The sequence below is a fragment of the Oenanthe melanoleuca genome, chromosome 2 (genome assembly GCF_029582105.1).
Source record: "Oenanthe melanoleuca isolate GR-GAL-2019-014 chromosome 2, OMel1.0, whole genome shotgun sequence".
Lineage (NCBI taxonomy): Eukaryota > Metazoa > Chordata > Aves > Passeriformes > Muscicapidae > Oenanthe > Oenanthe melanoleuca.
In genome coordinates, this window is record NC_079335.1 from 58,070,880 (window position 1) to 58,084,598 (window position 13,719).

A 13,719-nucleotide genomic window follows, 5' to 3' on the forward strand; every position below is an offset into this window, starting at 1 on the left:
TAATGTTTTGTAGAATGCACCCATTTATACAAGCATTTCTGACAGAAGGAATTTCAAGAATGCAGCATGGTGGCACTGTAGCTGATCAGCCCTGTGCAGAAAGTTTCCACAAGCTGGACTTTTGGTCAGCGTACAACATTCAGGATACAAAAATACTCTGGTGGTCTTCCACTTCAGCCATAATAAAAGAGATCTCCTACCCTTTAGCTAAAATAAACCACACACAAACCAGAGAGAGAGGGAGAGAGAGAGAGATGGCAGATACACTGAGAATCTGCAGCGTAGATAATCAAACCCTTTATTGTCTAAGTTACATTAGACTTGCAACACCATAAAAACCTGTTAAGGAGAAGAAACAGTAGATTGGTAGAGGTAGTAGAAAGTCCCTGTAACAGTCATAAAAGGGCTTTACAGGAGTGTGTCATGCCAAAAAAACTTATCATGTTGCTTAAAAGAGCTGATCAAAGCCCATTTGACTAAATAAATAAGAACACAACTCATTTTAAATACTATGGTCTAACTAAAATAACAAATCAATACAATACAATGATAAAGAAAAAAAAAAAACAGAAACCGTGGGATTCACTTTCAAAAACAGATGGTCCTTAAGGTTGGTTTTCCCCCACCCACTCTTATTTCTTGTTTAATTAAAGTGAAAATCTCACTTCTGTGCTATACACAGCATACAATTATTTAAACTGATTTCCTCTACTGTTGTTCCTCATGAAGCTAAATTATGATTGTAAACTTTGCTGATCAGTACCCTGGTAATGGCAGTGACAAGCACTAGCTTCTCTGGCCAGGATTCGGGAAGAAAAATCCAGAAAGAAGGTTTGGGCTCTAAATATTAACTCAGATTTTCTAGTTCAGCTTGCCAAAAAAAAATACAATTAAAAAAAGAGAGAAATTACAAATGTACACTACACTTTTGTGCCATTTTGGGTATAGAAGAATTTTTAATAACTAAACCACAAACAAATAGGTTAAGCAACTAGCTTTTGTGTATTCCTGAATTGTCACCATTACTTTTTCTCATGGAAAATATGTCTCAGAAAAGCAATGAAAAAAAAAAAAAAAAAAAAAAAAAAAAAAGAAATCAACAAAAAAATCAAAAACAAAGAGAACGCTAGTGCAAACCCAAAATGATAATCATTAAGCAACACAGCAAAATATTCAATTTTTTTCTTTTCTTTCTTTTTTTTTTTTTTTTTTTTGGTGTACAATGGAATGTGTCTATGTGACCTCCCTCAAAATAACTTCACAGAACAGTTAATTACAGTCACTTTTAAGTACTTGCACAGACATTCCTAACTACACCGAGATTTACAGAGAATTCTGGTTTACATCTCGTGTAATAGGGTAAGGAAAATCTAGTTTAAAAAAAAATAAGAAAGTTAATTTGCATTGTTGCAAGTGTTGCAAAGTAACAAAATCTGTCAAGTAATTTAAAACAAGTAACAAGTAGTATCCAGCCCAAATTACTGACTAGATTTTTTTTTAAAAAAGCAACCCCCCCCCCACCCCCTGCCCACCTGTTAGAACTGTTAGAACAGAAAGATAATGTTTTAAGGTTTTTTCTGCTTTTTTTTTTTTTTAAACAAACCTTTTGTCAGAAGCCCATTTCTACAAAAACAGCACTATTCCATTACTGTATTAAGTAAACTGTGGTCTCACCTGTATTAAAGGTTAGCATCATTTCTGTACATGTAAAATTATTGCTTTTTTGAAAAATATATTTAGCATGCTAGTTGTTTTTTAACTCCATTTCCTGCCTTTACAAAATGTTACAATTAAAAAAAAAAAAAACTAGTAAAGCTTTTGCAAAAATTTTCACAGAACATTTTCTTTCAAGGCAGCAGTAACTTTTGATAATGCATAAAATTATATGTGCAAAATCTGAAACTTTCAGAAATATTACCATCACACATAGTGTCACAGCAATAAGAAAAGAAAATATTTATATCTGTGGAATACATTTTTAATTGCTTACACTGCATGGTTTAACAACCTGTTATGTGCCACAACCCCACCTTGAAAACTTGCAGTTAAAGAGTTACTGTAGAAGAGGTATATAAAGCTTTTTTTTTCTTTTTTTTTTTTTTTTTTTTTCCTAACACCACCAGTGATCACCAAGTACAAGACATGACACATTTATATGAACATTAACCTGCCACCACAAAAAAGTTCCTTGTCTTTGTCAGCGGGCCCAAGGAGGAGCGGCAGCTGGTCTGCTGAACCAAAGGCAGGAGCAGAGAGCACCTTATGGCCCCAGGGCCCCCTGAATCCCTTCAGTGACACCTCTTCTCTTCCAAACAGACAGATCAGCGGTGTTAGACAGCTGAATGTTCTATTTCTTCCTTTTTATTTCTCGTTAAGTGAAGACTTCCTTTGTGACCAGGTTGAAGAAAGTAGCCCTGTTACAAAAAAAAAGGTCCTGAGAGTAAAACACAGAAGCCTGTTTTGTTTTTTTTTAGTGTTCAACTAGCTTTTCTTTTCAAAGCAGAATAGAAGCTTTTCTCTGGAAGTGTTTCAATTTCCATATTCACATACTATTAACGGTGCACAGTCAAGAGCAAGAGCACTAGAAATGCAAGTGGTCCCCAAACTGCAATGAAACAAACCATTGCAGAATGACGGTCTTTCTCTTTAGTCCCTTTAATCCTTCATCAAGCATTGCCTTCTCAGCACCGAATGCCACCTTTTCCCTGCACCCTCCATTCTTCCTCTCTGCTGCTGTTTTGTTGTTTTTTGTTTTTTTTAATTTGCTTTTCAGCATGACAGGCAGTGGCAGTTTCATTAATTAATACTTCTCCAGCCCTCGAATCCACTGCTGTTTTTCAAACGTATCAAATAGTCATTGTGAGCATCAGGGAGGTTTTTGTCACAGTGCTTAACTTCTTCATGCTGTCCAAATCACATAAAGTTTAATTTTTCCAGTGTCTCAAACTTCTCTTGATTAATATAGATGCCTAGTGCCGCCACAGTGCTTGCCAACTCCACTGTTTATTATAAAGGAAATAAGGAACCATGGGACTGATTAGGACGTCAATTTATCTATATCTGGTGTAGCATCTTCATTTGTTTGGGGATGACGAGGAGCGCGGAGGCAGCCCGCTCCTGGCAGAGCCTGCTCCCAGCCTCGGTGCTGGCTGCCAGGGGGATGGATGCTCTGGATGACCACCCAGGATCTAGGTGCCCTTCCGCAGCTGCAGCGTGTGCGCCGTCACCTCCGCGCCGCCGTGCTCTCTGCCCTGCAAGGACAACATGGGCAAAGCTCATTCTGGCTCCTGCTCCCAGGCACCACCCTCCAGCAAGTTCTGCATTAGTTACCCTTTATCAGCATCGTGTACACTCATCTTGACCCACCACGTCAGAACACTTTGGGGTTTGGGGCTTTTTTAAAGCGTGTCAGGCCCATATAAAGGCCCTGATGGACTAGAACAAGAAGTAACAGAATCTGGCGAAGCAGTACAGAGAAGGCTGAAAACAAGGAGGGAAAGAAGAGGCCTCCAAAAAGTGGAAATTATGTGCTAGCCAAAAGGGATTCACAACTAGATCAGCGCTTTAAAAAGGCTGAAGTTTGAGGTCACAGAGGCAGCTAAATGAAGAAAAACTGAATTCTTGTGCAGGTCTGTCAAATGCTAAGGCGGCTTTTTTCCCCCCTTGTCATCTTCCTTTTATTTTCTTAGACAATTTTCATGAATAATTACCACTTTGAAAAAAAAAATAGCAGGGATATTCTAAAATCAAGTGAAATTAAAGATAACATCATGAATAAGTGGGAGCCTGCAGCTCCCAAGAAAAGCTTTAAAATGACATTTAGAACATCACTGTCGGAACAATGCAGTTTACAATCCTGATCCTAAAACAACATGGCAAGATTAATCTTACATAAATGCATTATCCTTAAGCTAAAGTCTTGATGAAGTGAAACAGACCATTTTAAATTAATGCAACATAAAATACGGCACCCATGTAAAATCCAAGCAAGTTTCAAGCTGTGCCTATGGCAGCCCTCGAAATAGCTAAAGAAAGCCCAGCTTTGGTTGACATAATGTATTAAGTGCATCTCTTTTGTTAATAGATTTAGAAAATTCCTAATTAAACCTGGCCCAAGATTCATGACATTTACCAGTCAAAGTTTGGTTTTAAGTCGGAAAGATTTGCAACAAAATTAAAGAAAAAAAAAGCTGCTGTACAGACCGCAGTATATTTGAAATGTAGGAAACAGTAACTGAATGAGAGATGTGATAAAACTTCCTTAGTTGGATGCTGAATTTCCTGCAGTAAACTAAGAAAGATGCTTTACATTTTTGCGCGGCTGCATCATGCCTGAGAGACACAGCCACAATTCCAGGAGGAGGCATTCATCACTGGAACGCCTCGCATGGAACCGGCTCCACGCACACGGGGGAGCGCGGCACAGCTTCGGGGCTGGGCAGGAGGCAGGGGAGGGCAGGCACCTTGCCCCACTCTCCCCAGGTGGGAGCTGAAAAATGGGGTGTAATTAGGGGTGCTCTTCTGGGATGGACAGCCTGCGAGGTGGTGAAGGCGCGCCCTGCATGTCATGGACCACACTGCACAAGGGATCCAGGAAAAGGACAATCCATCCTCCCCACACCGCAAGGATAGCGCAGTGGGGCTGGAGCTGGTGGGCCCCTCTCAGGCACAGCTGGGCTCCCAGTTTCACTGGCACACAGGACCTGAGCTTCACGTGTGCCAAAACCCACAGGTATGGTTGGATTTTGAACCAGCTGATGGACTGAATTCTTCCTGAAATAAACATGTTTTCCCTTTTAAAAAGTAGGCTTTCTTCACTTCCAGTGAAAAGCAGCAGATCTTTATGTGAAACCTACAGCTTCCATGCCAAAAAGCTGCTCTCATAGCAACTTCCAGGGCTTTTCCCCAGTTCACAGGAAAAACCCAGTTTGTGTGCATGTTAATATGCTGGAGAGAGATCACTGCATGACATTGAAGTAAATTGCAAGGAACACAGATACCACTGCAGTTTACTAGCAAGGGACAAGTTGGGACAAGAACTACAGCTCCTAATCCTGTCTCTAATGCTTATAAAGTAACAGACATACAGTACATGCATATTACTCAGATGCCAGTACAGCAGCCTCCATGGTTCCTTGATTGTTTGCATTATAATCTCCATATGTATGAACGAGACAAATTAGGTTGCCATTTATTTGTTCATTATCTATTATTTTGATTAATGGAATTCTTGTTCTCAGAATAACTATTTAAAAATAACATTTGCAATAATGAGGACTGAACTATTAATCATGATCTTTGGAAGAAACTCTGCAAGGAACTGGGGCAAGACATTTCATATGAACAAATGTCATAAACAGTACTTCTAACAGACAGTACTATAATTTTGAGTGCAAGAAAGCCCAAACCAGCCAAACTATTTAAACCAATAGTTTTGGTTTAAAAATTATTTTAAATCATTTTTTAATTCTGGGTTATGTTTTTTTTGCCTCCTTCCCTTCTCTGTAAAGTCGCTTTATGACAAGCAGAGCTATAGTGTTGCTGGACTATAAAAACATTACAGGTAACAGATGTCCCCAGCTTTTCCCCCAAGCTCCTTTACAACACACACATATAGTCATGTATATAGTGTTTTCTTGATGGCTCTTTCCAAACTTGCTATCCCCCAAGTTCGGGCTATTCACGTTTATGCCATTTCAAGTATTGAATGCTGCAATACCTATTTTAAAATACTATAGTGGAGAAAATAAAGGTTTATGGACCCCTTAATGAAGGGTCACACAGTACTCTTGTCACACAGTAGGTACACAACCTACTGCACACCTGTCTTTTCAGTGAATGAGGCCCAAAAACTGTGGTGTCCAGAGCTGTTTCACAAAAAAGGCCGACCACTGCCTTCTGGCACGGGGAGACCTTCAGCCAGAGAATTCAGGATACCACCAGTTTGGGTTTTTTCCCTGGGCTGCAGCTTCTAATTGATTTTCTGTAAATAAAAGGCTGTTTTTCTACAGAGGACAAAGGCTGGAGTTTAGGGGATTTTCCCTGTTTCACTCACACAGAAGATGGAGAACTTTGTGTCTCTGGCTGCGGTGCTGCAAATATGGTTCATGTGCACATACACTCAATTAGAGAGAGCTCTCCCTCATGGCTAACCAGGAAATCATGCCTTTTGAACACTCAATTTCTCGTCCCTTAAAGTCTTTAGAGTGTATCGATTGACACTGGTAGAGCATAAACTGTATTCCTAAAGTGGGCCGAGCTTTTATATGGCTTTAGAAACGAAGAAGGAGAAGTCAAACGTACTGAGTACATGCTAGAAACTGCTACCACTTCTGTCACCACTGTGAAAAAGCAGGCTCCAGACTGACTCCTGTACCACTGGGAACTGGGCTTCTGGCTGCAGCATCAGGCAGTGCCTCTGAAATGACCCCACGCTTTTGGAGAGCCTTGCTTTGAGACACACGTGCTTGCAGGGCCCCTTCTGAAGGGGAGCCAGCTTTTGTCTTGCCATGTATATGCAATTGGATGGAGTGTGCTCCCTGGATTCATGTCTCTGGATGTTGCTTAAGAGTATTCCAAATTAAGATACATATTCATTGTGGATAAGCAAGTTTAATTATGTATATACTGGGATATTTAGCATTTATAAAAATATTCAGAATATTCAGTATGTTGAATATGGCAGCTTTTCAAGAGAAACTACATGACTGAACACAGATTGTATTGACTTGGAGTATGTAATGTGCATTTTTTGTCCTTTACATAAAGAGTAGGAAATATTCCTAAGTTCATGGGAAATTAATTTTATGTAAAAATGTCATTTTGTTGGTTTTTTTTTAAAGCATCCAGGTAGAAATAGGAAACCACAATAAATAACGTTATGAATGAACATCTTATTTCCCACATTTTATTTATATTTCACTGGTGCTGATAACAAAGCGTGAAACACAGCCCAGTGCTAACAGCAGCAAAACTCTGTGTGTTTGATCTTTTTTACACACTCCTATAAGTGATCTCTTTTTCAGGGATGCTAAACACCTGCACCTCTTCTTGGTGGTTCACTGCCCTAAAATAGGGCTCTTATTTAGGCACCTAAATATAGATTTAGCTGGTTTAGATTTTTGAAAAAGCCTGGCTGTAGAGCCTATTTTTAACATGCAGAATTAGAATTATTCTGTGATAAAACTGCTATTCAATGTAGCACTACTGTAAGCTACAGTGCTGGGGGATTTTAGAAGCCCTGCTTAACATTGCTTCCTAAAGGAAACCTTTAGAGATGATCTGGCTGACTAGAGAAGGGAATGAGGGAACCGCGAAATACTAATGTTAATATTTTTACTCTTTAGCAGACTACTCAGGGGAAGATATTTTACCTGTGAGGTGGAAACATTATGCAAAGTGAATCATTTCCACTTGACATCAAAAAACCCCCTCTTTCCTCCTCAAACTACTGTATAGGTAACCATTGTTTCTTGCTCGGAGCATGAGCACGGCACTTCTGTAACTTGCGCTGACTTTACACCATAAACTCTCACGAACAGATCTGTCCCCAATTAAGAAATGAAATGAAGACATGCAGTGACAACGTTTAAAGTGGGAAATGGTAATGTTAGCGGAACGCTGCAGGCACCGTTCTCAGAGAGAGCTCATTTCTGAAGGCTCTACAGCTGCCAGTGGAGATGAGAGCGTGCAGCACAGCCCTGTAACGCCCAGGGACTGTGCAGGTGGAGCCTTCTGGGGCAGCACAGTGCCTGCCTGCCACGAGAGCCAGCCACACAGCAGGCAACGGAATAATCCCACCCGACACAGACGCTGACAAATTGAGACAAAGGCTGCTGCTGAGCAGCAAACAAGACAAGAGAAAGGGAACCATCTCCTGCAGAAGTGATCACATCTTCTATGGAAGAAATACTGACTGGCACGAGATGAAGCCATTCAAGAAGCTAGTCCCTGCTCGGCATTCTGCTGTGCTGAGAGATGCTGCAATTTAATCAAACGCTTCCAAGGCAGACTGGCAGATAGAGAGAGCAAACTACCTTCACCATGGAAGAAGTTAGTCAATAAATCCTGGCATGACAACTGTTTACAAAGACAAAATTATGGGTCCATTTATTGTGCAGAAATATAACTCAAATTGCAATGATGTCTCTCAAAAAGAGTCCAAATGTGGCCTGAGCTGCCACATTTCCTTTTGGACATATACAGCCATTCCAGAATTTTTTGGAAATGTATTTCCAACTTTGACCTTATATTGTCTTCTAGGAGAAAGCCCAGATGCCTTCAGAATGTGATGTCAATTACACATGAGAGAAAACCATGAGCATGAAAAGACAAAAGAGTGTTTTAGAAGATGCTTAGGTTTGCTAAATCTGTGTTACTAAACTGATGAGAACCAAAGACTAGCTGAGCGAGTTGGCAGAGCTGCAGTATTTCACTCTGCTACGTTGACTGTGTCTGTGTCTCTGTTATTCAGAGATGAGTCCCTGCACAACTTTATCAGATAAGGATCATAAAGGGGACACTGCAGCATAACTTTGTAGCTACTGTTCCACAAAAGCAAAGCAAACATTGCCCACAACAACAACTGAAGTGCTATGCCATCTTGGAAACTTTATGAGGATTGCTGGCCACTCCTCTGGCTTGGTGTCAATTCAGATGCTCCAGTGACAGAGGCTAGGTTCTCCATACAGTGTTTCGGCCAGAAAGATGGAAGGGCATAGAGAAGGTGCCAAGATCTTCATGAAGGGTGCAGCATATGAACTAGGCAGAGTAGTGGTGCCCAGTGAGAATGTTCACTGAGCAAGTAGGAACCAATTCCTTAACTTCATAATGTTGGGACTAGCATGGAAATGCATTCTCTAAGCATGACTAAAAATATCTGCAATAGCTTGGTAAGATACAGGACAACAGGGCTGCTATACTAAAAATTAAACTAAAAATGAAGATGAAAGAAAAAGTGAGTGATGCTGGAGGCAGTTCCACAATGGAAGAGAAGTGCCCCTGAGAAGGTGTGCTCAGAAACAAACCTGCCAAGCTGTAAATGGAATGGGAAGGCCCAGGCTACAACACTATTCTCCAACAATGTTAAGATACACAGAACAAATTCCGTTTAATTATTTTCTATGTAATGTCTTTGTCATGTATAATTCAGAGCTCTGAGAAGTGTTTTTAAGACAGGAAACTGTATACTAGAAACAGGAAAGCACACTAACAGAGTCCATGGAAACTGATGGATGAGAGCTTTTCAAAGGCCAGGATATCAGGGTACAAATACTCCTCAGAAAAATACAGACTAAACATTAGTCGTCTTGTTGCAGCAGAAAAGGTGTTAATTGTAAAAGCAAATTTCCAGGAATTCTGTATGTGCTATCTCACTATTACACGTCAGTGCACATTACAGAGTTACCTATTCCACCAGTCCCCAGCAAGCCAATAACATGTTTATTTAAACACTAACTACCTGCTTTACAATTAACTGACTGTCTATATAACAGATTCTGATAAAACGCTTAAAAAATTTAAGAGCTAAAAATCAAGCAATACCATTATTATTTATACATGTCATAAAACAGTCAGTGCTTTAGTGATGAGTATCACTCTGCAATTTTTCCCAGCTACCACATTAAAAACCAAACACCCAATTAATTGTAAAACATACTTGTTTTGGGGCATCTGCGGAGGTGGTGTGAACTTCAGTACCTCGGAGTCCATTAGACTCAAATACCACTGTGGGAACAAGGGGGCTTGTTAACAGATGAACATTCAAGCTTCGTTAGTGTGTGTACATTATTTGAGACCATTACAGATTAACCACGTTCAAAAAAAGACACCAGCTACTAGCCTGTGGCCGGAAAATACCAATTTACTGTAACACTTACTGTAAGAGAGTGTGCTAATGGCAGCCTAGGGCCACTGCCCTTTTTAATTCAGACTTCAGCGCTGAAGAAAGCAATCACTGACAACATTAATTATCAGTGTATGTGTAAAGGGACCCTCTTCTTGCATTACTTACCATTTGGCTTCTGTCATTTTGAATCAGACTGGCTTATGTATGCATCATTCACACTTTTGAGGAGGAACCTGCTACTCTCACTGTCTCATGCAATGCTCAGGAGGGCTCGTGGCACTGGTGGCTTCAGCCTCCTCCAGCCTCGACCACAGACCACATCAGGTTAAAAAAGGCTGGTAGGGATTTCCCATTTTAGGGCTGACCAGTCTGAGGAAAAATCTCGTTTCCCACAAAAATGTTCCTGTCAACAGCAACGATGAGGCAAAACAAAGCCTTATGTTGTGCTGAAAGGGGTACTTTGATTTCAATTTGTGCTGGTGGCAACAGAATTCATTAGCATATTCATTTCTGAGTACCCTACTCTCTAATTAAAATAAAACATTTGCAAACAGACTTATCTTAAATGCATTGCAATTTTATGGAGTTCGGGCAGGGATCAGGTAAGCAATATTTGGAGAACAAGAGCAATAGTCATAAAAATAAAAAACCTGTCTATTAGATTTAGGTACTGGAATTACTTAGGTTAACACGGTATGTGAAATGCAATTCTTGGCATTTTGTTAGTTGAATGTGAAAGCAGGCGAGTGGGAAAGGGAGAAAGCAAAAGCAAGTGTGAAAAGATACCTGCATGGGACCTCTGATGAGTCCTGAGGTGGCTGGGCTGGGTAAAGCATTTTCCACATTCTCTGCAGACACAGTCTCCTTGGCGTGTTTGTGTCCTGAGCATCCCTGTAGTCAGGAGAGAGGGAGGGAGGAGGGAGGGGGGGTGGGGGAGAGAGGAGAGAGGAAAGTTGAGAAGAAAACATTATGCCAGAAGAAAACATCATTAGTATGTCTAATGTGTCATTATGTGAGGCTACCTTCAGGCCCTGGATGACAACTGTCAGCCTTCATCTAGGCACTGGCTGACAGGCCAGGCACACACAGGACTGCAAGAATGCATAAATTACATTGAATTAAAAAATGCTCCCCATGATGTGCCCGCACCAGGACTGGCATGTCAGGTGTGCGCTTTTCAGAGCAGCTGGATCCACTTCTCAGCCATCACCCAGCTTTGTCAAGCAGTACATCAGGCAAATCAAAGTGACTCCAGCGTGGCGGAGACAAGTCACATGGATAATAGGAAGTGAGTAGGACCAGAGCCCGACTGTCCCCCGCAGGCGGCAATACCTCAGAGACAAATGCAGAGCGAGCGGAGCCATCGCGCACAGATCAAACCTTTCGCCCCTGCCTACCTGCCTGCCGGTGCTGCTTTGACCCCGGACCTCTGAGGCACAGACCAAAGACATCTGTGAATGAAAGTGTCATTCCGGACATTTGGAGCTGGTAGCAGCACAGCAGCCTTCCCCCAGCCCTGGGTAAACATGTTTTCTAGGCCATTAGCATTTGTGGAAAACCACTCAAACCTCTCCTTTTTCTCCAAAGGTCAGTTTACAGCATCTGACTTAAAGGGCTGGTCTTTGTCTTTTTGCTGCTGATCAAAAAAGACACATTTGACTTTTATTGGGCTTTTTTATTATTTAAAAAAAAATGTTTGAACATCATCTTTTCTATTTTGGTAAAACACTCTCTTTGGAAGAAAAGAGTTGATGTTTCCATTTGTCACTGGAATACTTCGGCTTTTAAAGAAATTCTGAGAGGGATGTCAACAGAAGTGAAGTTTCAGCTTTTCTTCATATACCCACTGCCCAGTTACAGCATTTAAAAAGAATAAAACTGTAACCAAAACATTGGCAACAAAAAACCTCAACACAACTGAAAGATCAACTGCAGGATGCCACAAGACTCATGCAAAATATGGATGCTGTATCTGAAAATGAATGGAGAAGAAGACAGCTGCCATCTACTCTGCTCGTATGACACCAAGCATCCTGGGATGATTTTCACCAGACCATATACTGCAAAGAGAAGTCTTGCTGCAAAAAAAACTCCAAACACCCCACTCATAGATTATTTTATCTTTTTTTAATAGCACCTCCTGCAGATGGCAGCACAGTCTGCATAATGCACCTGGAACACTCACTCACAAAATTAAGTTTCTAACAGTCAAATACAAGATCATGATTTGGGGAAAAATCCAGATCAGATATACACAAAAAAAAAAACCAGAAAAAAAAACCCAAAACAAAACAAGAAAACAAAACAAAAACAAACAAAAAAACATGTAAGTGTTCTAAATACCGATGAGAACCTTACTGAACTCTAACAGGATGGGTTTGCCTTGTAAGGCAGTCAAGATTAAAGCAGGATTTCTGAGCTGTTATGAGCATTTACCCCTCACTGCCCAGGACTGTAGCTGCAAGCTGGAAAGCAAGGCTGAGGGAAGTGTGTGGCCTTTGCAGGAGTGCCATGCTGAGTGCTGGACAGGCAGCGACCAGCAGAGCAGCTTTGTGAGGCCCAGGAGAGCTGGGTTCCTCAGGTCACGTTCTGACACCTCTGGAAAGACATTTAATCCCTCTATAACCCACGTTTCCTTCTGCTGAAGGGGAATACACTTATCTCAGCAGCCATCACCAACCTGATCCAAGAGTCTTCATGCAAGCACCGCTCCCACCCATGACTAAAGGTTGAGGATGCTGTTGGTAAACCAGTATATAAACACCAAGGGTGAGTGGCTTAAAACTTGCACCTAACCCCTCCCTAGCACTCACTTTACTGGAGTTAACCAAAAAATGGAAAAAATGGATTGCTTCCAGGTGTATTTGCCATTGTTGCACTTCCCAGGTAGCACCATAAGGCTCTTGATAGCTCAAAGCTTTCAGCTGTGGCTGCCACAAGGCAATACCCCCGTGAGTCATCATTCAGGTTATCCTCTAGATAAACAAAAGTGGGTGGATGACTACAGGTGTTCACAAGTTAAGGTAAATGAACATCACTGTGTGAATGGGAGTTCCTGTGAAATCCATGCTCAAAGCTGATCTCAAAGGAGCCCCCAAGAAAGACTGCATCTGCTGCCATAACCCACCCTTACCTAATTTATAAATTTCATGGATAAAATAGGTAACCTCTACTAAATGTAACAACAAGGTTTTTTCTACAGGCATTTGGGGAGACTGGGCAGTGTGAAACAAGCCTAGCCTAAGCACAGCAAGCTTCATGTTTGCAGCTGTATCACAACAGCACACACAACAACTCTCTTCCAAGGACACACTGGAACAAACACAAATGTCAAAGAAAGGATCCCAAAAACAAATGCAGCCACTTGAAAGGAAACTGAACACTGTACTACCACACACTAAAATAATCTAGTGTGATCCAAGATGACATCATATACCAAAAATCCCCAAGGAAAATCTATTGGGAATATTCAGCTGAGGGAAAAAAAACATGACAAACAGTACACCTAAGCGGGATTTTTGGATGTCCTTTATGTCATGATTGCCATATTCACATTACAGTATTAAGGCTAAATGGGATGATGCATAGTGACTCAGAGGACTCAGCCTATCTAGAGCCATATGTTATTTCAGATGAAGTTCAATTACCCTCCTCTGTTTGCAGTTGGTAGGATCTCATTCCTTTTGCCTGAAGCAGCTTTTTATTTGAGTGCTATGAAAAACAGCCATCATGCCAATTGGTTTGGAGAAACATCAGCACCCTGGAAGTTGTATATAAAACGAAGACAAGCTACATTAAAAAAAAAAAAAAAGAGGTTTCAAATTCTGAAAACTTGATTGCTGTAAAACACTTGGAATGAATGAAGAGGTTTC

The 13,719-nt window shown here is 40.9% G+C and overlaps 1 protein-coding gene across 2 annotated transcripts in view; it reads right to left on the reverse strand.

Annotated features, from left to right (window-relative positions):
- Positions 1-281: 281 nt before the first annotated feature.
- ZNF516 (zinc finger protein 516) overlaps positions 282-13,719 on the reverse strand; it is a 99,005-nt gene continuing 85,567 nt past the window's right edge. The window contains exons 4-6 of one of the 2 annotated variants that reach the window (XM_056484778.1): positions 10,634-10,738; positions 9,659-9,726; positions 282-3,251 (exon numbers count right to left, since the gene is read on the reverse strand). In XM_056484778.1, coding sequence (XP_056340753.1) covers positions 3,189-3,251; positions 9,659-9,726; positions 10,634-10,738 — 236 coding nt within the window. In that variant the 3' untranslated portion in view covers positions 282-3,188. The remainder of the gene's footprint in view (positions 3,252-9,658; positions 9,727-10,633; positions 10,739-13,719) is intronic. The other variant, XM_056484777.1, reaches the window with a different exon arrangement.